Here is a 27652-nt window from a genome sequence, read left to right as displayed (position 1 = left end):
TAGTGAGGAAATTAAAGCTATGTTCAGGAGGAGGGATTTTACTTAATAGGAAGTTGGTATTTTGAGAAAAGAGTGGGGAGAGAGGAGGGAGAGACAAAGCAGGACTTTCAGCAGTTGGGAGGGCAGGAGAGTTTAATGGACGTTAATAATCCTCCCAATGGAAGAAATACAGTAATTTCTTTTGGTATGAAAGGAATGTCTTGGGAGGTGGTTGCAAGTTGCAGAGGAGTGCCAGAGATTGGGGAAGTCAGTGAAGCTGGAGGTGTTCAGCAGTAAATGTGACACAGGTTATTGCACATACCTGAAAAGCGGTCTGCTTGCTGCGAGTAGGTAAAACTCAGAGGCTGGAAGAGTCTTCAATCCTTGAATCCTTTAATTGACAGAAACTGTCATGATAATTCCTAAGTGACCATTTGTGTGAGCTATCCTCCCCTATGAACTGTAAAAAGTAGCATGTTAAGTCGTGAAATCAATGAATCAGTTCTTGACGTGAAGTCCCATAAAACTTTGAAGTTTTGCGATGAGTTGAAAATTTCTGTTGTGCTGTGACTTAGACCTTTTATCTTACGACTAATGAAATTTGGTGGTTTGGCAGAGATTAACTGGAAAAGGGACAGATTGCAATTCCTTTAACAGAAACTACTTTCCTAGTCTCCTTTTGTTCTGCAAACTGTTAACGTAAGTAGCTGGTATCTATAAATCCTCATCTCTGTGCTTTCCTAGTCACCTTTATAGGTGGTGCCCTGACTCTTGACAGGTCTCTTGAATCCTTCGTCATCTGTAAAGCTAGTGTTTGAATCACCGAGTTATCTAATCTTTGCAGCATCAATGCATGCCTCATCCTTGATGAGAGACATTTCTCTTGTAAAGTACCATCAACACTTTCGTGGAGATCTCCGCTTTATCTAAGTGGAGGGTCTGAGAGCCTCGTAGTTTGCAGCAACATCCCCTAAGGCCTTTCCACCTTAAAACATTCAACTGATTTTAAAACCTCAGATGATTTCTTCTTCAGCAATAATTCCAATACATACTATTCGTAATGCCAGATACACCTCTGGAAATGGTTTGTTCTGGCTAGGGGAGGGCTATGATGTACAAGTGCCCAGGGCTGTGCACCTGGGTTCACGAGTCTCTGTAGCAGCTGCTTCTGGGATTGCTGCTGCCATTCTTGCTGGGCTGCCAACTGGGCTTTTGACACTCTTGCCAAGCTGTGAGTTGGACTCATTAGTGTTTCTGGAACTGTCGCTGTTGGGATTACAGTCTGGGTTTCTTGAAGTTGTTGCTGAGCTACAGCCCATGCTTACTGCTGAAAGATTAAAATCGGAGTTTTCTGCTTCAGCTGCTGTTTCCCCAGCCGCTTGTTCGCTTGTCTGTTAATAGCTTTTTATTGTAGCCGTTGTGTGGAAGAAAATAACATCTGGTATCATGCATACATTGATGCGACTTTCATCTGGTTCCAGCAAAAGACTGCATGGCTCATAAATGCGTTTAGGTGGTGCCCACCTGAACTGGCTGGGGTTTGACCTTATTACCAAGACTCATTCAAAATTTTGACTTACTTTCTTGTGAGTTCTCTGCCTTCTTTTCTGAATTGACCATCGCTTATGTTATAAGTGAAACTTGGTAAACCACCCTTGCCTGATAAATTAGGAGAAATTAAACTACAGATCTTCACAGAGATTTAGCATGTGTTTGCATTGTGGAATTACGCAGCCAGTCTTTTTCAAGACTCAAAATAATTGCTCTTTGGCTTTGATAAGTTTAACTGTGTTGGTACCATGCATGGTCTCTCCATAAGGTTTTGTTCAGTATTTGGTGATGGTCTTCCATCTGATTTGTTTCGTAAAACTGGAAGCTCCAAAGTTTCGTGAGGCTGTGGTAGCAGTCTATAGTTCACGTGGGACACCTTGCTAAATTCCAGGCATTAGTATGTTACAAATCAGTTACCTTTTGATGTATACAGCTGTTGCAAGAGAGACCTCAGATAAGCAAACTCATTAGTGTGAAAACAAACATCATCATCTTAAGGCTGATCTTTCTTGCTGTGCTCTACATACTTCCGTGTTCATCTGCAGTTTGGATGTGCTCCAAACAGTCTTGGTATGCCTGTGGGAGCTCTGGAGAGAAAACGTTTGTAGCAGGCAGACTGAAAACGGATGCCTCCAGTGGGCATTGTAAATAAAGTTTAGTTCATCTGCTGACATGGAATGCTTTTGTGGAAAGTAAAGCCTCATCCCTTGGTAAGTGCAAGATTATGTTGCAAAAATAGGTAATAAGGCCAAATAGGCTGTATTAGCAAGAGTGTAGCCAGCAGATCAAGCAGAGTGATCATTTGCCTCTTTTTGGCACTGATGAGATTGCATTTGGAGCACTGTGTCCGCTTTTGGTCTCTGAAGGACAGGGGAAGGCACTGACTTACTGGAACAAGTCCAGTGGATGGCTACCAGGGTGATTAGGGGGCTGAAGTACATCATGTACAAGGAGAGACTGGAAAAGCTGAATTTGTTCAGCCTTACTAAGAGAAGACTAAGGGGGATCTTATCGCTGTCTTGAGATGCGTAATGTGAAGGTATAGGGAAGATAAAGTATTCTATTTGGAGCATGCAGCAAAAGGGCAAGAGACAGCAGTCGCAAGTTACAGTGAAGAAATTCTGGCTGGAGATGAAGAAAAATGTCACCATGAGCATAATTAAACACTGGGATGGGTGCCTGGGAAGGTTGTGGAATCTCCAGCCTTCGAGATGCTCAGAAGTTGACTTGGAAAAGTCAACTGAACAACCTACTGTAGTTGACCCTGTGTTGAGTGGGGGTTTGTTGGACTAGCTGACCTCTAGAGATCCCTTCCAAACTAAATTATTTAATTCTAAACATTAATAGTATCACCAGTTCTGAGTGAAGTCTTCCCATTGTCAGATCTAACATCATGACGAGGTAGGACTCTGAAAAGCAAAATGTAAGCTCTGGGGGCCAAAAAGGGCTCAAAATATTAACCTTAATGAAGGAATCTGTGCAGATATTCACAAGACTAAAATCTAGCCGGCTTTCCAACTTAAAAAAAAAAAAAAAGGAAGAAAAATGATTCATAAAGTGAAGACTAAACATAAGGAAATTTGGTCTGCAATATTCTACTTTAAAAGTTGCAAACTTCTGAGCTCAGAATGAAATGACTCTGAGACTCTAAAGACTTACAAAAATTATGTGAAATGACTAACAGATGGTTTGTCTCTTTTTGATATATTAGGTTATTAAATAGAAGTGAGCAAGCTGTTTTATTAACATATAAAATACTAGGATTTCAAAGCCTGGTGTACGTAGTTCAGTGTGGGCACTTCCTGGTGGTCTCTCCTGAGTTCAGGGATACAGTAAATCTGAAGAAAAGCCATACCTAAGTGACAGGTAGTAAGATAGACTTCTGCGTAGCTATTTTCCTTCTATTTATTTTTAAACTTGGATTTGCAGCTACAGAAACCCACTTTCTGTAAGGTTTGGCTTACTTGCTACTTGTTGCTACTTGTCAGGTCTATTAAAAGCTTCCGCAGAAAGTAAGAAATAATTATATACTAAGTGTGTCTCGACAAACCATGTCACCATTTCTGTCTTCCCTGATTTTTAACTTACTAAATCCAGGTAAAAAATTGGACCTTGACGTATTCTCTGGCTCTTTCATCCCAGTGGAGAGTAAATGGCAAGGCTGAAAGTCTTGCAGAAAATCTGCTGCTGGCAGCTCTCTCACAGAAGGCTCCAGTCCAAAATGACAACTGCAGCCGTGTAGTACAGGCATAGGAATTGTCTCTCAAATAAGCATAACCCTGTGAAGCCATTTAGGGCGACACAGAGTCCAACCAACACCTTGAACTCCATCCAGGAACCCCAGAGATTATGGAGCTCCGTTGCCAGCAGCATGACCTGAAACACAACCTGGCCATGTCGCTAGACAGTTTGAGAGGCCTATTTTCCTCTGACGAGCTTTTCAAACTCTTAATAATAGTCTGTGGCACAGATAAAAGATGTTAGGTTGACTAGCTAAGTCTCTTAAATTTGTATTTAAATGAAGAGAATACTTTTTTTTCACATAACCGTCTTAGTTTTGTTAGAGGATTTTCTTCTGACAGAACAAATTTGAATAAAAGTACTTTGCTAAGCATGACGGCGTACACTTTGTACAGTTGTAGGCATTGTCTGGCTGCCCAATATTGTCACAGGGAAAGTTAATTAGACAGTTCAAATTTTCGTGCTCAGAAAGCATCCAGACAGCATGACTCATTCTGGAAGTGGGAAGAGATCAAATCTAATGTGTATCGCTGGAAACTTTTTTTTTCCTAGAGTGCTTTGTGTGTCAATGTATCTCTGCTTCAATTCATAAATAATAAAATTAAGAAAGAAATTAAACAGAGTGCCCTTCAGTGATAATATTAAAATAAATACTGTACCCCCATTTGTTGCAGAAATCGGCAGTTTGTTCTACGCTGCCCTGGTGTTGATGAAAGCCATTGCTCGACAGCCAATCTTAGTGCATGGCAGGAGTTTTCAACGTTTTCTGGCTTGCAGACCCCTGAAAACTTTCCAGTAGAGCTGGAAGGCCCAGCATCAAAGTAGCTGAACTGCAGGTTGGATTTTCTTGGGTTTCTTTGGCAAAGTGTGTAAAAATAGGATAGACCCTTTGGTGTCTGTAGACTGGAATTTGAAAATCTGTGGCAGGTGATTTTTTTTTTTTTTCCTTTGTAAGGATTTTTAGTGGGTAATTTTCTTAATAACTTAAGATGTTTTAGGCTCTTGTATCCCCAGAAAGGGATAGAAACAAATACAAGATATTGTATTAAGTGCAGTTTTAAAGAAAGCTAAAAAGACTATTAGACCTACCTCTCGGTGCTAGTGGCAGCTGTTATATTTTTCCCTTATATTTGCATTTTCAAATAAAATAAAAAGATACATTTTTTCCAGACAGCAAATGGTAACTGAGGCCCCGGTCCTAAAGCAAGACTCACAGAATGGGGTGGGTCTTAGACGTGGCTGTATCGGAGCAGGGAGTGAAGGGATCTACCGCGACGAACACAGGCATAGTTGCAAAATTGAACCTTAACCGGCCAAACTGTAGAAATGGTCACATGGCTTATGTGCCTAGTGAAGGAAAACATTTCCCTGACACATTTGGTGGAGTGCTCCTGGGTGTCTATTCCCAAAAAACCCCAAGAATTTCTGGCCACGTGACTTGCTGCCCTTGGAAACAAGACTTCTGTGATCATGCCGTCTCTGTGCGCACGCCCTGGTGTACTTGTGCAGGTATGGTTATAGTGACTGGTATGTTTGTCCTGGGTTTTAACCACACTTGAGTTGGAGCATCCACTTAAAGATGGGAAAATCCTTGAGCCTGTGATGTGTCCTTGTGGCAAAGAAGGCCAGCGGTGTCCTGGGCTGCGTTGGGAGGGGTGGTACAGCAGGTCAAGGGAGGTCTTCCCCACTGCTCAGCACTGGTGAGACACACCTGGAGTGCTGTGTCCAGTGCTGGGCTCCCCAGTACAAGAGAGACGTGGACATACTGGAGTGAGTCTAACAAAGAGCCACAAAGATGATGAAGAGACTGGAGCATCTCTCCTATGAGGAAAGGCTGAGAGAGCTGGGACTGTTCATCCTGGAGAAGAGAAGGCTCAGGGGGATTATCAATGCGTACAAATACCTGAAGGGAGGGTGCAAAGAGGGCAGAGCCAGGCTCTTTTCAGTGGTCCCCAGGGACAGGAGCAGAGGCAATGGGCACAGACTGAAACAGGAGGCTCCCTCTGAATATCAGGAAACACTTTTTTTACTGTGAGGATGAGCGAGCACTCTCACAGGTTGCCCCGGGAGGTTGTGGAGTCTCCATCCTTGGAGGTGTTCAGATGCTGTCCGGACAGGGTCCTGGACAACTGGCTCTAGGTGGCCCTGCTTAAGCAGGAGTTTGGACCAGATGACTTCCAGAGGTCTCTTCCAACCTCAATGATTCTGTGATACTCCGGAAGGAGCATTGCTTAGGAATCCATGCCTACAATGCATATTAGAAGTTACGGTGCTGAGGCAAATACTTTTTCATTATCCTCTTAGTTAAACATAGTGGGTTTTTATTTTGTCACATGATCAAAACTATTCACTTCTCAGCACGGTACTGACGGGTGATGCCAGTGTTTTTGCTGTTGCAGAATGCTGCTTTATGCTTTCTGCATGGTCAGCTGGTATGGTTCAAGCCTGTTGGGCTCCTCATGCAAGCAGACTGTGCAGTTAGGTGCAGCTGCAGGCAGGCACCTTGTCATCTCGTGATGAACAGCTCATGGTCACAGCCTTTGTCTACCCACAGACAAGGAAAGACTGGATCTGTTTATACCCATGGTTAGTAAAAAAGTAATTGCTACTTATGATAAAACTTAGGGTTTTCTTCTTCTCTTCAAAACATATGTCATGATAAACGTTGCAACAGTTTGCTCAAGTCTTGCGTGCAGTCAATACTGATGATCTAATGTGATTATACTAGAAACTGTAGATCTTCTAACCTTCTTTTAAGATGATGGCCTGCTGGAAAATGTATCTCTGCTTTTTTAAATTTTAAGGATAACTACAGACAGCTGAGTCTTCTTTCAAAGAGTGAAAGAACTCTTTGCTGCTTTGTTTTAATGCATTTGAAAGTGCATATTTTTCTACAGAGAAATTACACTGCATTTGAAAATGCAGTTGATCCTTTTTAATTTTTTTTTTTTTAAGGCTAGTTATTCTGTAGGCAAAACATTACTCATCTTTATCATAATATCAGTTGTTTTTCTGAATTCTAGACACTTTTTACTGGTCATTTAATTCAATCCTTGTATGGCTGTGGAATGGTGGTGTTTTTTCTTTGTTTTTATGACTGTGTGTAGATACAGTCTAGAGCACCACTTACTGTTCCTCAAAATTAAGAAAACTTCTTTCAAAGTGTTCTACTTAAGATAGTTTGCATCTCTTAACATACTAACTGGAAAAGAAGAATTTCTGTTGTATTACCACCTTATAATATTAATCAATTGAGATTAGCATCTCTATATAATATAGATAATCTAATAGAGATAAGCATCTCCCTTGCAACTCCCAAGTCCAACGTAAATGTAGGGTATTTTGCAATGGCACAGCAGTGAGTTTTGTTGGTAGCATACAACCTTCATTTCTATTTCATATATGCAATGGTATGTGATTGATTTAACTTGTGCAGTGTATTCTTGCAAATCATTTATTACTGGAGGCTTAGCATAAAGTTCTACAATAAAAGAAAATGAAATACTTTAATGGGACAAGCTGTCTTTCTAATTGCTGCAATATACTACTTAAGTTACAGAATGACCATTTGTGTGCTTGCATGAAATAATTTCTTTTTAAATAACGTTTTGTTTTCAACATGTTTGAAACAACAAGAGTTGGCTGGAACTAGCAGCTTTTTTTAGGGTGTTTTTTTTCCCCGTATAGCTCTTCCCTAATATTTTCAGCCTATGCTGTCTGAATTTCCCAGCTGCTCCAGCTCTCCCTCCTTTGGTCTTTCTGATCCTCTCATGCATGCTTTTCATACCAAACTGGGCAGCGGAGGGGAGGGGATGCTGTCCGTCCCACCCTTCGCCCAGCTGAGAGGTTCACCCTGGTCCATGTCTCTCTGCATCCCATGACCTTGCTGTGTGCCATTCGGAAATCTTCCACCATGGCGTCCCTGAGCCCATCACCTCCAGCCAGTTCAGGATTTTGTGCTGGCCTGCCATTTAATCAAGTGGCATTAGGGACCTGATGAGCACTGTACACAATGTCCGATCTCTAGGAGCCACAAAAATAGGTGTTTATTGCTTACTGATCTTGCAAGACCAGAAATTTGAAGAGCCGTTACGTTTGCTGTATTTTAGTGACTGGATTTAACTTACTGACTCTTTGTATTTTAGATATGGTAGTAGGAGATGGCTGAACTAGTCAGGTTATTGGATTTGGAGGTTTTAGCACTAGAAGTAGAACTTGCTTTGTCCATTTGTGCTGTGTACTTTCTAGTGATGCTGTTACTGCCTCTCACAGATGTGATGGGAGAGCCACAGTGTTTCATACTAAGGTTTCTTTGTTGAGCTCATCATTCCCAGAAGGAAACCTCGGGTATTGGTTAAACCTTAATACAAATGCTTTTCTGTCATCACAAGCATGATTTAATAGGATGATCTGACACCTTGTAAACCTCAGAGAGCCCAACTTCTTTTAGGGTAGAGCTGAGAAGATGCTTCCAGAACAGGCAGGTGGTTTAAGTAACTGACATTGTGCACAAGGTAGCATTAGAAAATGTCTTCTTAATTCACGCAACTAGAGTTTGCTAGAATATTTTCTCTAAATTAAACAATATAATATAAGTCTTCAGATTGTATCTGTTCTGACTTTGGTCATAGTCAGTGCTGCAGCATGACATTAGCATGAACATTAATCTGCAACTAAAGTTTAGACCTGGTTCCCTGAAGACATGCACTTGGAGTATGGAGAGTTGTTTGTGGGGGGGATATTCTTACTGTTACTGTAGGAGACATTGAGGGGGCAGGTCTTCACAAGTAAACTTCTTACAATCTTATTTTTAAGGCAGACTTTTAAGCCAGATCATACACTTGCCCTAGTGCTTCTAGAGCCCCAAATACACCACTTCTGTGCTACAGAGTTCTCAAGTTGTTACAGATGTACGTAAAGGGTATCATACGTGTCCTCTGCAAAACAAGCATTTCTGGTATTGCAAAAGAAGTGCCTGGCTCTCATCAGGGAGCTATTCAACTGACTAGCCGAGTGATCCTGCTTGCGTTTAAGGGCAGTTCTTGGACATAGGTGAACTGGACGGGCTTCCTATTTTGCCTACAGAAGTTTTTATCTGCTTAACATTATCCAATACCGGCAACTGAGGTAGTCTAAATACCACAGCAGGGACTGATTAGCTTTTTCAGATCACTGCTTTTATTTGGTGTTTGCAAAGAGGCTTAATCCAGTGCTGGAGATCAGGCATCCCACTGTGCTTATGGGTAGCTTTCTCTCACTCTTTGTGTTCACAGTGGCAGAAATTAGTGAGGAGTCTCCTCCTGCCTCCAACTTAAAAGCTCCAAAATGTTAGTAGTTGTTCTTAGGAGTGTTTAATGGACACTGCAGAGAAGCTATAGTTAGGGTTTCTGCTTTGCAGGTTAATATCTGGGCATGATGAATGCATCAGTGAAATAGCATGATGGTATGTGATTTCATTTACTATCCACATAAAGCTTGGGAAATTAGTCAAAACAATTCTAACAAACCTATTCCCATTCTTTTCTTCTTTTAAATCACGGTAGGTGTTTCCCAGCAGATAGCCTGTCCTCCCAAGCAGAGGAGGACAGCTGCCTCTGTGGTTCTCAGTATTGCTTTTAGTCATGTAACGATGCTGAAGTTCAGTAAATACACTTTTCTAGTAGTCATTCAGATGAACATTTGCAAATGTGAATCCCCTCCTTCTCTGTGCTGAGCCGTCTTCACTGAAGTTACCAGCATGGCAACTTTTTATTTGAAAGTCCGTATTGCTTCACTTTTTTTAATCAAGCATCAAACCTTGCTACTGTTGTATCGCTAAATGTGTGTGTTGCAGGGCTTGGTGGTATTGGAAATGCAGTGAGGGGAGATGTGGACTGGAGTTTGTGTTTCCATGTGGCTTACTTCAATAAAAATAAAAACAATAAAAAGCTGGCTATGGCCTAGCTCCTGACTTTTGTTCAAATACTTCGTCATTGCAAAGAGACAGGAATATCTTGGCATCTAGAACAGATCTGTGAAATAAAAGGGAAAGAAATTCTGTGCAAACAAATATGAGTGACTCGAGAACAAAAGAATGGTTCATAGTTCCTTTCTATCAAGTGCCCTAATGTTTCAATGCCACTGCTTAAAAATATCCATTATTCCACATATTAATATTACGTGGTTTTAATCAGTTTCACCTTACATTGAAATTACCACAAGTACTCTGTTAGAGTTAGTTGTGTGTAAATGCAAGTTTATTACATTTATTGACTGATGTACAAAAGTGTCAGGAAATTCAGAAAGCGGTTTCTGAATATGTTTCAGTGTTTAGTGTGGGCTCCTTTCATACCTCCTTGCACTTTATACCAATATGATTAATTTTGCTAACAAGAAAAGGGGACTACAATAGATACTGATAGATTTATTTCTCTTTAATATTCTTCCTTACAAGGAACTTTTTGTTTCCATAATAGAAGGGATTATGTTCCTTAAGACTGATATATTTTAATAGGAACTCACAACTTTTACTACTTAAAAATAATTCCTTTCTTTGTTTCATGAATTAGAAACAATGAGGAGAAGCTGAAGTCTGCCCAAGCCAGGTGTTTCTTGTTGGCAGCCTGCTCCCTAATGACTCTGGCTCTCATACAGCAGCTGCCTGCTAGTCTCTTTTGTATGGCCTATTGTTGCTGCACACCCCTCGTTAATACACATGCTGCCCGGGGCAGACCCTGAGAATGACATCAACTTGCTTATCTTAGAAACCTCCGAACCTGATGCAGGGTGGGGAGGTTGCCTTGCATCTGCCCGGCCAACTAATTGTGAGCTCTGCGGGTCGTGATTGGCTCCGCGGCCGCTCAGTAATAGGTTAAGCAAAGACATCGCGGGTCCATCTGTTCGTCCATTCATTGTTCTCCTTGCTTGCCTGAAGTCTGCAGCTGAAATCGTGTTAAGGAGTTGCTTCTGGAACAGCTACAAGAAACCAATGTCTGTGTGTTTTCCAGCGAACGTAAGTATATGGGCTTCTCCCTGCAGAAATAGGACATTTCACCTTTCCAGTGTTTCAGCGTATCAGTTTGCATTTGGACAAGTAGCTAGCGTGTGTGTCGGCTGAGGTTTGCACACTTTGGGTGTCTCTTGGAAAAAGAGGGAAAGAAAAACAGTTATGTCGGAAGATTAAGTATATTAAAGAGTGATGATCTCACTCGGTCCATTCTATTAAGGAACTTTCAAAGCATCGGTTAATGGTGTGTTTCCAAGAATTTGAAAATGGTAGGCACTAGCCATCAACAGAACAAATTCGCCTCCAACGCCCCTGGGGAGAAGGGGAGGTTTCAACTTTAAGTTATATGTATTTACCCTTTTTTGCAAATAAGCTATTATTTACTTTAATTTGTGACTGATAGAAAAAGCTTTTAAGAAAAAAAAATCAAACAATTTTTCCGTTATACCATATAATGGGTGAAATTTCCTGTGGTTGTGAAAATAGGAAGAGCTCCATTGTGGGCTATCTGAAGATACTGTAGTATGTGAGATAGAGCATTAGGATGCTCTTAGGTGGGAACATGTACCAGTCAAAGGTTTTGTGCTTTGAAAGCTTTTCGAAAGTGTGTCAGAGATCTAGCCTGGCTATTTTTATAAATTTTCTAATCTTTTTTGTTTTATGTTTTGAGTTCAGATGTTAGGCTGAAGAACAAACACTGTATACTCCATAAGCCTGTGTTCCAAGGATCCTGTAAAGAAAAAAACAAAACAAAGACCTTCATATATCAGTTGGGAGGGAAAGAGAGCATATAAAAGGGTTAAAAAGAGGTTTGCATTTCTACCACATGCCCTATTGTGTGAACATATGCATGAGTCTATTGAAAGTTTTCAGAAGATGGGCAGGCCACCAGTTGCTGGTCTCCTGCAGTTCCAGTAGACATCTGTTGCCCCAGAGCATTAACCAATCTGTTCAATGGGACATCCTTCCTTTGTTGGATAGAATGATGCAGACAACAGCACTCGCTGAAATACAATGGTAATTAAATACATAGAAACTACAGCAGTAGGTATTTATTACATATTCATTATTTTATTTGCATTGTTGCAGTATCTTTATCATTTGGATAACTGATACATTCAGGTTTTTTTCTTTTCTGATTAGCTCTGCACTTCTGTTTGTGACAAGTAATGACAGTGTTTCAAAAACTGTGATTTCGATATTTTCCATTTTATGTTTAGAAGACTTAGAAAAAGTCTGCCTGTGTGCAAACATGCTGAACTATTTCACTGTAGAATGTATCTTCAGAAACTTTTGATGGTCCTTTGAGAATGCACAATTTCTGTTACACTGTGCCACATGACACACTATTTTACTCCTTGTTATTTTCCTCTGTGAACTAAATTTGCATTAAACTACTTTTCTGTGTTCAGTTGTAAGCGGAAAATATTCTGAATACACATTAAAAGATTAGGTGATCTACTTGCCCACATCCCTTTGAGAAATAGAAATATTTTGTGTGAAGGTGAATTAATGAGCTGGTTATTGTTAATGGTTAGTGGAAAATAGTGGTGACTTACAAGAAATGGGAAAAGAATACAGTTCCACAATATAGTAGCACAAGTGCTCATTCAGAGTGTTACATTTGTACTTAATAAATGTCTTTGACTCATTAATACAGTATTTTAGGCCTTTAACAGCAAACCTAGTGTGAGATACTGTAGTTTTAAACAGGCTATAGTTTAAAACTTATGTTGTCATAAGTATGTCTAAATTGGGAGTTACCCATTTTATTAACTTTTTCGTAAACACAAATTCTGTTACTCAGCTGTGGTAAGCATAACCAAAAGTTGAAAACTTTCTTGAAAAGAATTTTTTGGCTGATTTTGTTTGTTTGTTTGGCTCTCAGTTGAGTCAGAATTCATCACAGATATTTTTCTTAGCTGTGTTGCATTGTATTAGTAAGCATACTTTAAAACAATATGTGCGTAATGAGAGTTCCCTGTAAATAAAGAGTGCAAGGAGTTCTTCTTACCTGATGATACTCCTTGGATAAATGTGACCTTTTCTGGTTTTCGTGAGCTTTATTGTCCTATATATAGGTACACTAGTGCTTATTTGGAATACAAATTCATTCAGATAGACTGGCGAGCATGTTGCTCTTCACTAACCAAATCAAAATAAAATAATCAATTCCAGCAGTGTTCAACAGTGACATCTGATTTTCATGGTTCTAATCAATGAATCTCATAAAGGACATCACGTTGGGAGCTCCAAAGTCTAGCATTTCTAAGAGATGCTGCTGACCACAAATATGGTGTACAAAGTTCACAGACGTTGTAAAAATTTGTCTGAAAATAAATTCAGTTTGCATGCAGGGTTTAGGCCAAATGCCAGGAATAGGGTACTGCTTGTGCAAAACTATTTCAGAAATCATCAGCTTTGGATTTACAGTGTTAAACATCATTTTAACTACCCTTTTAAAGCAATAGTATGGTGACTATATACTGTCCATGGCAGATTTTAAAGTTGCTGCTCTTATTACTCTCTCATTCTTTAAATAGTTTCTGAAAAACAGTAGAGTCTGTGCAAAAGAAGCAATTGTATATTGGAGCAAGGTGGAGATTGACAGGAGACTTAAAGCACATAGATGCAAGGCCAATTATCTATACATTCCCAACAATGGACAAAGCTCAGTTTATGGTCATTTTTCATACGCAGTTGATGTGCAAATCATCTAAAGTATGTTTCATATAATGCCTGATCTTCAGACACATTCGTATGCTAGTGACTTCTTTGAATCCTGCTGGAGAGTGTTATGATTGTAGTTACTGTAAAGCACTTAAACTTCAAGGAAGAAGCGATTGGAGAATGACTTAAGTATTATTTTAACTAACACTAAAAAAAAAAAAAATCCTCTTTCTGATCTGTGCACTTCAAGCTTTGTTTATTCCATGCTGTTAATATGCAATCTCCTCCTCCTCCCTTCCAAAAAAGCCCCTCCCTCTACTTCTACTTCGATACTAAAATGACATTTCACAGTACACGGATTTAGGCAGTGACCCATTATCTCCCCGTATTCTGCGGCAGTGGTACATGAGCCAGCTCAACTTTTCAGTCCAGCTTAAAAGTGTTGCCCATTAACTAGACTTCCTCGAGTCAGAGCAGATTGTGGGGTTGGTGGAACAATGATGTCGGGGCTTCCAGATCGGCTTGGCAGCTGCATTGTTCTCCAAGGGGAAACCAGACGCACTTAAGTCCCGCTCTTTTTCATGGGCTTTTGTTCATACCAAATTATTCTTTCGCTGTGCTAGTATTCATGATGGTATGTTAAAGGAGCGCATCCTAGCAACTAAAGGCTGGTTGCTAAGCAGCCTCGCTTCCAATAGGGGTTTCTTGTTCGAGATTTTTTTTTTTTTTTTTTTTGGGGGGGGGGGAGGTCAGTTCTGTGAAGGCCTGTGTTGGGTTTTTTAACTGTATCTTTTTATTGGGATATTGTTGTGATTTTTTACTAGCGCTGTGCCATCGAGTGCATTATGTTAGTTAATAAATCACTGTGTGAAAAGGTTCATTTCCTAAATTCTCATTGTGTTTAATCTGTGGTGTTGCTTGAAATCCTAAAGCTTCGAGTGAAGAGAAAGTAATATTCCTTGATACTCTGCTTGAGAGTGTTGCAGCCCTATTGCCTTCTAACAAGATCAGATCTAAATAAAACTTTAGAGTATTTTCTTTCCTATCAGTCTTGCCTGGATTAAGGTGTTGGAGATTAAAACACTGATGATAGATTTATGTATTTATTTATTTAAACTAGAAATGCTTAGATAAAGTAAGTTTTTGTGCCCCATAACCAAAAAGCTCCACGACAGTGGTGATGTCTTGGCACTCGGCACCTATAGAGTCTGCTTTTACTGAACTGTGGATTGGATTTTTTGCTTGATTCTCTCTAGTCTTAAGCCTGGATAAATATCTCTTGTGTGCACTCTCAGATCTTTATCCCAAGAAGAGGAAAGTACACCCTATTTTAAAAACACTGGGTCATTCTTAAATGCTAACCTGTAAGGGCGTGGGAGACTTAATGTATTTGCTGACAGATTTTGGCTGTTCATGAGACATACCTGTAATTTGTATTAGTATACATCAAGAGATTCTGTTTGACATAATGTTTTTTCTCAGTATATCCTCCTTGATGAAATTTGTGCCTGCAATGTATCTGTCAAGTTCAAGTATGTCCTTTGCCTCTATATCTTGCTTTTATATTCTGCCTTGCAAGATGGAAGTGTGAAAGAACTCTTTGTTTCATAGTCTTCCCTTAATGTAAATTCTTCTTTTTCATGGTAACTTTGCAGTACAATTGGTCCATATGGTCCATTTTTATCTATGAGAAATAACTTATCTTTTACTTTCTTTATTGAAGCAGTTAGCAAAGATTCCTGTTTAAAAGAACAAAATAAGGGAAAGAGGTAACAATCTGCCTTTATATGTAGATTGTGGAAGTAATCCTTGTGATGAAATGGGTAGCTAAGTTCTGTATAACTACCGTTACGCAAAATTCCTCCAGAAAAATGGAGGCAGGTGTATGAAGTCCAGAAAACTGCCACTTTTCCTCTTCTGACTTCGATCTATATATTTAGTTTTGATTCAGCAAAAGGCTTGCACAAGTCTAGTTGAAAACAGCTTTTACTTTTGTTGCCTTGTTGGCCTGATGAATGGTCTGTTGCAATCAGTGCAAAGACTTCCATTGGCTTTATTGGCCATTAGATCAATCCATGTCTCTAAATGCTGTATGTGTTAGTAACGCAGCACTCTGCTGAGAGCAATCAGTCTTTCTTGACTTAATTATCACTTTTTAAAGGCATTCAGAAATAGTTTGAGTGTATTCAGTTGAACTGATGATAGTGTCTTTTAGGGCCAATAAGTTTTTATTTAATCATGTTTTCTGTTACTAATTCATTTTATGTGTTACGATGTCTTATATTTGCCTAATAAACCGGATAATCTAATACTGTGCTAATTTCTTTCTATTCAACAGAGAGTTTAAGGTATTTAATTTTAAAAGCTTTTCTAGTACTTGTGTTTTATAGCTGCATTTTTTTTTCATTATTACAATACTGTCTTAAGTTAGAAGAAATATCTCGGTTCCTTTAAATCATGACAAGACTTCTGTCTCTGCGTTACAGTAGGTAAACTTGCAGCGTTTGGTTTCCTATTCTTTATCATAAATGCATTTCTAGAACTGTTTAAGTAAAAACATTTTATATACTTAGAAAACAGATGATCAGTTGTTTATCCGCTTAGCTATGGATGTTCCTCAGGAAAAGTTTTTCCCAAAAAAAGTTTTCCATGTTTAAAAAAAAAAGTTGTATTTCTCTGCTGGGAGAGAATAAATGAAGTTCTGAGGAAGCAGCAAGAAAATACAAAACAAGTAATATATGTAATATATAACGTTGCAACGTTTTTGTTCTCTTTTTAGGAATACGGAACACTTTATATTCAGGAATACAAGAAAAACAGCAAAGTGGAGTCAAGTACATGCAGCAGCTTCATGGGCTTGAAGGATCATCTAGAGCATGACTTAGGCCACCTTTATGTGGGGAGCACTGGCACACAAATAAATGCAATTGTACCTTGGTCAATGGCGGAGAAGCCAACAATGGATAAGGTTAATTCTAGGAAAGAAGACATAGACAAGGAGGCATCTGAAGAGACTTCTGGAAGCTCCAGCTGTGACTCTGAAGAAAGCACAAATTCTGATAATGATTCAGAGAGACCGAATAATTCTGCATCAGAATCACATTTATTGCCTAAGACTCACCGACAGCTGTGCCGATCTCCTAGCTTAGAGCCTCATATACTAAAAAGAAATGAAATCTTGCAAGACTTTAGGATAGAAGAGGCTCAGATAGTACCTAAGGAAGTCAAAAAGCCCCCTGATGTGGTGAAAGAATATCAAACCAAACTGGAGTTTGCACTTAAGTTGGGTTACTCTGAAGAGCAGGTTCAACTTGTACTCAATAAACTTGGTACTGATGCTTTAATAAATGATATTTTGGGAGAACTTGTCAAACTTGGGAATAAAACTGAGACTGATCAGACTGTAACTAATGCTAACACTAGTGTAATGCGTGAAGCGTCTTCCATAGAGTCTCAGAGGTCAGAGTCTCCACTGCAGGAGGATGTGACAGAGGATGGTGACAACCTGAGGCCAATAGTTATTGATGGCAGCAATGTTGCAATGAGGTATGTGACCATGAAACTTTTGCTTTTATATTTAAATGGAAACAGAAGGACCTTGTCCCATTCAAGCACTGATGTTCAGTATAATTGCCTAAAACTGTATGCAGGTTTTCTCGCAAGCATCTTCATCAACCACACAGTATGCCAGTCTTGTAATCAGGCTAGAGGTCTGTGGTTTGTACTCACTGTTAGAACAACCATAGGTTAATGCCAGTCTCCCTTTGTAGGCAGCTATCAAATCTTTCCTTCTCACTGCCAGTCTAGTACTTAATTAATTTTTGGTAGGCACCATTCCTATGGGCAATTGCTGTATCCAGTTTCATACAGGAGGTTAAAGTAAATGTAAGATTCCTTAAGATTATAAAATAGTGATTTAGAATTAAGTGGCATAAGGGATAGTTTCCTTGGTAGGCTATTCTATGATAACTGGTCTGTCTGTAAAATTGGTCTTAGTTATCAAATTTGGAGTTAGGTTTTACTGGCATTAATTCCTGAGATTACTATGCTTTAGACTTTCACTTACATGCCCACAGGTAACACATGTACCTACAGCATTCACCCATCCTGACCCCAGTCATCTAGGTGCATAGCAAGAAACTTGTCTGTAGGGAGGCAAGAGGTTCATGCTTCATCAGTGATTAGAGAGAGAAGGAAATGGCAGAGAGACATGCTGAGAGATTTTTTTTTTTATGGCTATATAAATGATTAAATGACAAATTGATTAGTAATTAATTGGGTAACTCATAAGGATTATCTGATTACTAGCACCATGGTTTAGAAGATCAATTTTAGTCTTCTGACGACTTGATGTGGTTTTCATTAGCTTAGTAATAAAAGTTTGTGCAAGACATTTCTGAGCTAAAGGCCCAGGTTTTTTTAGCTCCTAATCAAGTCAACTACCTTTAAATGAGGCTTTTTAAAATGGAATTTAAATACAGCTCTTATTTCTGCCAATATGATGGTTTTTGTTTATTTAAGTAGATGTGTAAGCCCATAAAGCAAGGATATTGCTTCTTTGTAAATGGGGTATTCCTGTGAGTTCTTTCTACCTGATGTGTCATTCCTAATCTTTTTGTTCAACTTGAGCTGTAGAGGAAGTATGTCCATTTGAACAAACACTATTCTGGTACTCAACCAAGAAGTTATCCAGAGACTTCTAAAATGGGTTTGGGTTGTGTTTCACATAAATCCAAAACAGTTGTGTAAGTGTTAGCTAGTTAGCACAGCTTAGACTTGGTGGGTGGACTTAGGTTCAACTTCTCCCACAAACGGCACTGAACACATTCCAGAAGTAGCTCCAGATCAGTCACTTTTCCTTAATGTTTATTCAGCTATTAGCATAAATATTTAGGACCTGCCTTCTTATGCTCAATTTACTTTCTTGATCACCTACATAAAATAAGCCAGATATGAATGCATGCTATGCATGCTACAGGGCCTTATAACAGATTAAATCTATTAATATAACAGTCTTTCTCTATCCAAGAGTCAAATTAACAGGTCTTTACTTGTTTTCTACCAAATTTAATCACAGAATCATTCGGTTTGGAAGGGACCTCTGGAGATCTTCTAGTCTAATCCCCTGCACAGAACAGTGTCAATTCAAGGCTATGTCAAGTTGGGTTTCAAATGTCTCCAAGGATGGAGGCTCAACATATTCTCTGGGCCAGTGTTTGAATGCCCTCACTGTAAGAAATTTTTCTTTTTTTATGTTTAAACAACATTTCTTGTATTCCAGTTTGTGCCCATTGCCTCTTGTCCTGTCACTGGACACCAGTGAGAAGTCAGTTTCTGTCCTCTTTATTCCCTCCCATCAGGTATTTATACACATGGGTAAGATCCCCCTGAGCCTTCTCTTCTCCAGTCACAGCTCTCTCGGCCTCTCCTCGTATGACAGGTGCTCCAGTCCCTTGATTAACTTTCTTGTCCTTCACTGGACTCTCTCCAGTATTGTCCATGTCTGTTTTATACTGGGGAGCCCAGAACTGAACGCAGCACTCCAGATGTGTCTCACCATGGCTGAGCAGAGGGGAAGGATCACCTCCCTTGACCTGCAGGCAGCATTTTTCCTAATGCAGCCCAGGAGGCTGTTGGTTTTGGTGTTCACCAGAACCCCAAGGTCCTTCTTTTCAGAGTTGCTTTCCAGTTGGTTGGCCCCCAACCTGTACTGATGGCAATCCCCAGGTGCAGGATTGGCATTTCCCTCTGTTGAACTTGATGAGGTACCCGTTGGCCCATTTCTCTACCCTGCCAGGGTCACTCTGAATGGCAGTACACCCATCTGGTGTAGTCCTCCCAGTTATGCGTCCTCTGCAAACTTGCTGAGGGTGCACTCTGTCCCATTATCTAGGTCACTAAGGAAGATGTTAAGCAGTGCTTGCCCCAGTATCAGTCCCTGGGGTATACCAGTACTGGCTGGCCTCCAGCTGGATTTGATGCCACTAATCATAACCCTTTGAGTGCAGCAGTTCACCCAGATTTCAGTCCACTCTGTCCCCTTATCTTGCCCATACTTCATTACTTTGTCAGTGAGGATGTTATAAGAGACAGTGTCAAAAACTTTGTTAAAGCCACAATAAACAGTATCCACTGCTCTCCTAATCCTCTGAGCCAGTCATCTCGCCAGTCATCTCATCTCTCATAGAAGGCTATGAGATTGGTCAGGTGTATTTCCCCTTCATAAATCCATGCTGACTGTTCCCAATCACCTTCACCCAATCTACATGATCTGTTAGGAAAGAGCTTCCGAGAGAATTTGCTCCATCACCTTTGCAGGGATCAAGGTGAGGCTGACCAGCCTATAGTTCCCTGAATTGTCCTTCTCGCCTTTCTTGAAGATAGAAGGGATATTTGCTCTCTTCTAGTCCTTAGGAACATCCCCAGTCACCACAACCTTTCAAAGATTAGCAAGAGTGGCCTTGCAATGTCATCAGTCAGCTCACTCAACACCCTTGAGTGCATCCCATCAGGTCCCAGCAGCTTGGGGATGTCCCATTTCAGTGTTCCCTAACCTCTACTGAGGGAAAGTCTTGTCCTGTCACCTTTGCCCAACTTCCTGCACATCAGGGTGGACCAATCTTGAGCTTGGCAGAGGTGATCCTTGAAAATCAACCAGCTCTCCTGTGCCCCTCTTCTCTCCAGGGTCATATCACATGGGATTCTCCTGAACAGGCCAAAGTCTGCTCTCCTGAAGTCTGGGGTTGTGATCCTGCTTTTTGCCTTGCTCTTTCTTTACAGGATCCTGAATTCCACCACTCATGGTCACTGCAGCCAAGGCTGCCCCTGACCTTCACGTCTCTGACGAGTTCTTCCGTGTTTGTAAGTATGAGGTCCAGCAGGTTCCCTCATTGGGTCCTCAATCACCCATGTTATGAAGTTATCATCAATGCACTCCAGAAACTTCCTGGATTGCTCATGCCTTGCTGTGTTGGCCAGCCTATTGGCAAAGACACTTTTGCTCTGCTTTTGGTCAGCTGGTTGGCGAAGGTGCTTCTGTTCTTCTTGGTCAAGTGGATCCCACCTTTTCCTAGAAATCAGTCCTTGATTATGAAAGCCGGTCCCATGTTTGTCAAAGATGAGTCCCTGTTGCTGACACCAGTTGTGTAACCAGTTGTTTACCAGCAGGATCTGTCCTTTCCCCTTCAAGAAAATAGGTAATAGTAAATAAGCACTTTAAATACTTAAAAGGAAAGATTTCAGCTTTTACATGTAAAAGAACAATGTTCAAAGCAGTGGGGGAGATACAGGAATTCACCTGCAGTTCAGACAATCTTGTTCAAATTTCTGTATCTAAATGTCCAGGGTCCTGTTACGAGTGAGTAACCTACAAATTGGCACAGTCTATTCTTTTCTTTCCTCTTTGCTTTTCCAAGCTGTGGCCAATGAGTTCGCTTTGGAGTTGCTAAAGGGAAATGGGCTTGTGCCCTGAGCAAGACTGTAGATAGTCTTTCAAGATATATTCTTGGCAGCTGTCTCATATGTTCTCACAAAAATGGGTAGACTGTGATCTATATTTTTACTCCTATGTTGTTGTGATACATGTACTTGATGATACCATTTACTATTAGAATTATTCTCGATAAGAACTGCTAATTTGCCTTTGAAGGATGTATTTGATGGGGGGCGGAGGAGAAGTTTTGTGGAGAAGGTTGAGGTGAGTGATGTCCAGTAATACAAGTAGGATGAGACAGCTGTCCTCTTCTGGAAGGATCAAACACTGTATGCTGCCATTGCATGACTAATTAAGGATGCAGTTTCACAGAACAGCTAATGAGTGACACAGAGTGACTTACTTTCAGCCTCGCCTCTATCTCACTGCCAGGGATGTTTTCCTACCTGCATCTCGTCTAGCGACTGCGGCTGCAAAATGAGTTGATTCAGCTTCCTAATTCACAGGAAAAAAAAGAAAATCAGAAAGGATTATTTTTCCATTAGACCTGTAAATGAAACCCAATGTTTTCAGCTGACGATGAGTAGATTTGCGAGTTCCTTGAGAGCAGCACAGAACAAGGCTTGGGCCAGAATAACTTACTCTGGCCAGCCAGAGCCAGCATGTATGCTGGTCTAATCTGGTGACTACTCCTGTTCCAGACAAGCTGCTTTAGCAAACTGTAGTTAAAAAAAAAAAACCCTCTCAATTTTTCTGCCTTTTGGTAATGCTTGGAAAGCTTTTCTAATATTTTGAGGTGGCATTGCTTGTCATCAGTGCCTTAAACTGAAAACGGTTGATCAGATGCATCTTGTGTATTTCAAGTTTAAAGCTCCAATATTGACTAAAGAATATGAATTGGTTAAAGTTTTAAAAACAAAGCAAACCTCCTCTTTCAACTGAATAGCAGAAAGGTGGCTTTTGCAGGCTATACCTTGAAGAATTGCCATTTAGTTTCTATGGGATTCTTCAAATCTGGTCTTGTTCTTTCCTTATTCTAGCTTTCATGGTGTTAACCTAACTTAATCTTTTCCAGAAGAGAAAAGATGACTAAGCCTAACACACACAAAGTCTTTTGTTAGAACGCTCTTACAGATGAAACTGATTTTTCTGTGCGTGTGTGTAAACTTAAAATCAGAGCTGAACAGCAAATTAGACAATCCCCTAGAGCAGCGGTGGAGCTCTTGATAGACACTTCCCACAGCTGAGTGAGGCTGGACTAAGGGATAGGACCCCAGGATTCAGTCGTGCCATACCTGAGCAGTGACCTGTGTTGGCTTTCCAGAGAACGGTGTAGCTCTAACCCTGCTTCATAAGGTGAGGGCTTTTTTGCATGTAGATGGTGATGTTGTAATGCAAATCTTCATCTAGAACCTTAGTCCACATGAGTAGGAAAGGCATTTGTCCATTGACATAACAATGCACTCAGGACCTTATTTAGTGTAAACTGCACAGCATAGATACTAGACAGATAACACGTTTCAGTCAATAGTAGTTCTGTATCCCTGTGTGATGAGATTTAAGCTGCCCTAAATTTTCCCTTTACATAACTGAGGTAGGCGAAAGAAGGTGGTCTGTGCCCATCTAGCAACAGCAGATTGTCAGCTCTTCACCCCTACAGCTGTTCTCCAGCGTGTTCTTGGACTGCTCTTCATGCATCCCCAGCTTCCTCAGCTCAGCCCCCGCAGTCTGGAATGAAGGGGAGAAGGTCCCGTTTCTCCATGAGGCAGCAGAGGCAAGGTTTTGCGTTCTCTTTTGCCCCTTAATGTTAAGACTTCCCTTTACTGCCAAGGTTGAGAGAGAGGGAGTTCCTTCTGAAAAGAGAAATATACTGCAGCATATTTGCAGTCCTTTTTCTTTGCTTCTCCTTTTCAAGGGTAAGTCTGGGATGCTGAAAATTGCCTAAAATTAGTTATTGCTGTGATTCTTCTCTTTACTGGAATCAAAGTCAGGCTTTTGCCACCAAGAAGTAAAGAATAAGGAAGAGAGTTGTTAGTTACAAAGACAGTGGGAAAATTTTAATTATTTTATTCATTTGCTTCTGTTCCATATTTGTTAGTTTTCCCTGGCTACCCTGGGTGCCTTCAGACTTTCTTTGCTAACAGCAAAAAGAATGAGTTTCAGATTTTACGTAAATGTACATAAAACTTTCTGTTGAAAACCTATAGGCAAAAAAGAAGTCTGCTGTGCTTACGGAGAGAGCAACATGAAGACAACACTGATAAGCAAAAGATTGGTTATTTTATTTGCTGTATTATAATTTTTAGACAACCACTTTCAGATGATATAGGCAAAAGAACTGAAGTATTTTGATCACGTGCCATCTGGGTTTGCAGGTTGAAATCAATGAATCTTGTTTTGAGCAATTAGATTCTTCTGAAAACTTCACCCTTAAGATTCCCAGTCCATGGAGGTGATGCATTTCAGTTTCCCCTTTTGGAAAACCTTGGCCTGTATATTTAAATGGTGCTTGATGGTACTTCATTGCACAAGGGAAAACGCAATGTGAGATAACCATCGCATACTTAATTTTTATTTGTGAGAGGAAGATGCTGATTTGGGGGGTTTATTTTTTAGTTAAATGCACTCCCACTTAAGACAGGTATTTTACAGTTTTCTTAAGGCTTTCATGCCCAGCCGTCCCGCCAGCTGTAAATGTTCGAGGTGCTTGGTGGCATCAGAAACATACACCCAGGCCTGACAGGCGCGACAGAGACCCCAGTGCCATTCAGGAGTGGCATTCAGCTGGAGGAAGTGTGAGATACCCAAAGGTGCCTAAACCAGCATTAGACATCTCCGTTTAGGCAACTTGGCTCTTGTTCCCCTGTGTTAACCACGAGGCAGGTCATTTGGCCGTAGTGAAAGGTTCAATGATACCCTGTCTACATAAAAGTTTTTCCACAACTGCAAATTATTCCCTGCAGTGTCAACCAAAGGATGGTTTGATTTGTCTCATCTATGCCAGATGTAGTTTTCATTTGGCAATTTAATTGCATATGTATTATAACAATCTAACTAACAATTTAGCTGCATTAGCCTCTTCTCGGAGTGTGTGTTGCTGCGCTTGGTAGACGTGACGGTACCTTGGTACCTTGATTCAGACATTCACCCTCCAGTGGCACTGGCTGTCTAATGCAGCATTTTCCTTGTTGCCTGACTTGTTTCTTAGGTTGTTTTGAGAAGTCACTTTAAGGAATAGATACAAATATTTTTCCAACAAGTAACGATCATGTGGATAGGAGCTTGTCACTGGCGGCTTTGAGTATAACTTCTCTTTGCCTGTTTTGGCCTCTGACTGCTGAGTGCGTGACTCTTGCTCGGTCACACACCCACGTGCGTGTCAGGCTGGCGACCAAGTTTGCCATACTCTGTAGAATGCCCTGGCATTGGAAGCGCCACAGACGAAAGATGTTTTGAAAGATGTTACAGCTTCCAAGGTTTTTTTTTTTTTGCTTCAAAGACCTCAGAGCATTGGAGTGATTTGTCGTGGGCTAATGGAAAAAAAAACATTTGGGAATGGTTTCATCCGTTTTGTGTCAACACTAAAATGTATATATAAGGAACAAATGCAGGACTGATAGAAGGCCCAGGTTACTGAGAAATGCTTTGGGACAAATTATTACTGTGATTAGGAAACCAGTGGAGTTTTTAAAAAAAAAAAAAAAATTTAAAAACGGGATGAGGCTAGTGACAAAACCAGGCTGCCAGGCTAATGAGTCACTAACGTGATACAGGGTGGAAATTATTCTCTCTCTAGGCTATGGACTGAACACTGTTTTCCTCCTATAACATGATGGAAGAAAAAAGTTTGGCAACTCTCGAAATTTACTAGGCTGATTGGTGTTTTAGTTTTTTTGTTCCTGCTTTAACAAGGAAAGTATCTTGATGTGTCCAAATTTCAGTTGTATAAAAACCTGTATATATATTACAACAGACATTACTGTAGACCTCAGCTCTAACGTCTCTTGTCATCAGTGTGTATGTTTTTTGTAGCTTTCAAAACCTGAGAGCTCCGTGTTGGTTTGAATATCGGGTTAGAGCATGCCAGAAGTCTTGCAACTATTGTAAGTAGTCAGTGTTTTAGGAGTATACCCCAACTCTTTTCAAGACTTAGTCACTTGAAAATCTTGTCTGAGGGCTAGGAAGGTAACAGAGAAAATGAAAATGTTCTCATCGTATTTTACCACTTTCTACTAACTCTGCTAGCCTAGAAAATGCTTGATTGATTTTTGCTCAGGAAGTGTTGTATTGCTTTTTTTTTCTCTTTTAAAAATAAAACCACAGCTATCAACAGGCCAAACATAAAAGTGGTGATAAAAAGAATTGTTTGTGCATGGTATGAAAGAGAAATAAATACATCTTGAGGAATATAGTTTATCTTCCTTCAACTCAGAGTGGTAGATTAAATATAGTCAGCAAGCAGAACCAAAGCAGAATACACCAGTGTCTCACCCGGGCCTACAGCTGTCATCCTGACTGCTCTGAGCTTTCACATACTTGTAATAACTGGGAAGAGATTTTTGAAAGAAAGTTTCTTGACAAAGAAGTACAAACATTTCTCCTCTTCTTTACAACTGATCAGAAGGAAAAAAGTCAGAGGAAGGAAGCATGATTTCAGTCTTTTCACCATATGATTTATCATAAAGCTGATGAAGCACAGAGATCACAAAAAGGAGAGCATCAAATCTGCATGAAAACAAAACAGAAGAAAAGAACAAATTTTAATTGCACGTCTTTTTCGCAGACTTTCTCATTAATCATTTAAATTTCTTGGAATTTGTATCCGCTCAGATACCAGCTTAGGCATGTGTCTGAAAAGGAGCAGAAAAAAATGTGAAGACTTATACAAGCTGTAAATCCACTTGCTCAGCAATGCAGAAAAGCTAGTATGCATTGTAATGCATTTCCCGTTTCCATTTCTTAGAGTTTAAGTATATTTAAAATTTATGTTCTGGACGAAAGAATTTTAATGGTCTGTGTTAGGCAAGAGAAAACTAAGGAGCTGAAGTGCCTGGTCCTCCGTCTGCCTTTAAAAGTGTGGCTTGAATTCCAATCCGACGGAAAGCAATAGGCGAGAATGTCCATTTCTTTCAGACAGGCCAGGATTTCATTCCAGAAATGATTTCTCAGACTTACAGGAAGAAACATACTGTAACCAAAATGCAGTCTAACAAAATGCTTGTTCGCTGTCAGGAGTGAAAAGTGGGTTTATCCATTTGAAACCATGGAGATTGTTTAGAGTAATAACAGTACAGTGATTTCACTGGAATTTAGTAGCTGGAACAAGCCCTTCCTGACTGGTTTAAAATGGATTGCAGGAAGTTTATGGTTGCACATGACCTGCTGATAGCATGAACAGTAACTTCTTGTATCTCGGGCTTTGCCAAGGAGGCCTTGTGGCTGCACGCTGGGTACGGAATGCACCCAAGTGTCCTGATTTTGTGTTGTCGCAGGGAGATGTAATTAGACTTGCCATGGCTGGAAATACTGTTGGCCATTTTTTCTATGCATGTCTGCATGTGCATTTTTAAATGTGACATATCTGTGGTGGTTTGGTTTCCCGTTCCTAGGAAGTTATGAAATACACAAAGATACTACTCTTTCAGCCAAACAATCACAAGAATAATTGTATAGTATAAAACAATGCCTAGAAAAAATATTGCTATGTGTTTTGTTATTACAGTGTTATTACAATGTATCAGTGTATTACATGATACTGCCATACGAAACAGGGCATGTATTATTGCAGAAGGCTATACCCATAGCTACACAGGATATTAAGATACATAGATGTCTTGCTCCTGCCAGTGTTCCTAGTATAGCCCCACAGGCACAGAATATAGACTTAAGCTATCCTTGGAGTATCCTGTGCCAGCTAAAATCTACAAACTTTGATTATTATAGCCAGCAACAATTGCAATATCTTAGTATATTATTATGTTTCCAGGTCCTGTCTCCAGCATCATTAGAAGAGGAAGTAGTACAGTTCCTCACTTAAATCCAGATAATGATCTTGGCCTCTTTTTTTCCCTCTTTTTTTTTTTAATCGTTCCTTTTTTTCTCTTGTTTGGGGCCTGTGACCTTCGACACAGCCTCTGCTGAGGATGATGCTTTGTGAGAGGTGTTAGCCATGACTCATTCTCTCTCGACACCTAGATACAGGTGAATGTGTACGCCACCTCCTTCCCAGGCTTCTGGAATCTGAACATTGTTTCAAAATTTTTCTCACTTTTACTGTGTCACTTCATCCGTTGCACAATTACTCAAGCTCCCTCAAATTATCGAGGAATGTACCGCAGTGCTATGTTTTAGAAAGCTGGAAATAGTAGGTACTTTGAGATGGTCCTACTAAAAAGAAAATTTTAAGGTGTTTTTATTTACCTCAAATCATGCAAGTAGGAGGAACATTTAGGATCCCTGTGTCTATCCATCATCATATTGTCCCCTTCACAAATCAGTCCATGGTGAAAGAATTATCTTTTACCTTTCTGGAAAGCAGATTGTGGCATACATGCTATGCATGACAAGCCAGTCAAGTGAAAGGTAACGGCTTGCTGCCATGCCCCTGTGTTTCTTCTGCTACACAGAGCTGTGGGGTTGGGAGAGACCTCAGAAAAGTTGCTCTTCTCCTCCTGTGCATGGAGAACCCAGACTGGCCCCAGAGGAGCCGTCTGACTTGTTCTGCAAAGTGTCCGGTGAGGAGATCCTAAAATCCATGGGCAGACTGTCCCACTGATCAGTCAGAAAGCTTTTTC

The 27652-nt window shown here is 40.3% G+C and overlaps 1 protein-coding gene across 1 annotated transcript in view; it reads left to right on the top strand.

The window, feature by feature from the left end:
* The window catches only part of ZC3H12C (zinc finger CCCH-type containing 12C), a 45611-nt gene that overhangs the window by 4266 nt on the left and 13693 nt on the right, over positions 1-27652 (top strand). The window contains exon 2 of the mRNA XM_075140007.1: positions 16206-16972. Within this exon, the coding sequence (XP_074996108.1) occupies positions 16278-16972 (695 nt within the window). The 5' untranslated portion in view covers positions 16206-16277. The remainder of the gene's footprint in view (positions 1-16205; positions 16973-27652) is intronic.

The sequence above is a fragment of the Calonectris borealis genome, chromosome 1, assembly GCF_964195595.1.
Source record: "Calonectris borealis chromosome 1, bCalBor7.hap1.2, whole genome shotgun sequence".
NCBI classification, from domain to species: Eukaryota; Metazoa; Chordata; class Aves; order Procellariiformes; family Procellariidae; genus Calonectris; species Calonectris borealis.
The sequence above is the reverse complement of the archived record's forward strand: the minus strand, read 5'-3'. Positions and strand labels throughout refer to the sequence as shown.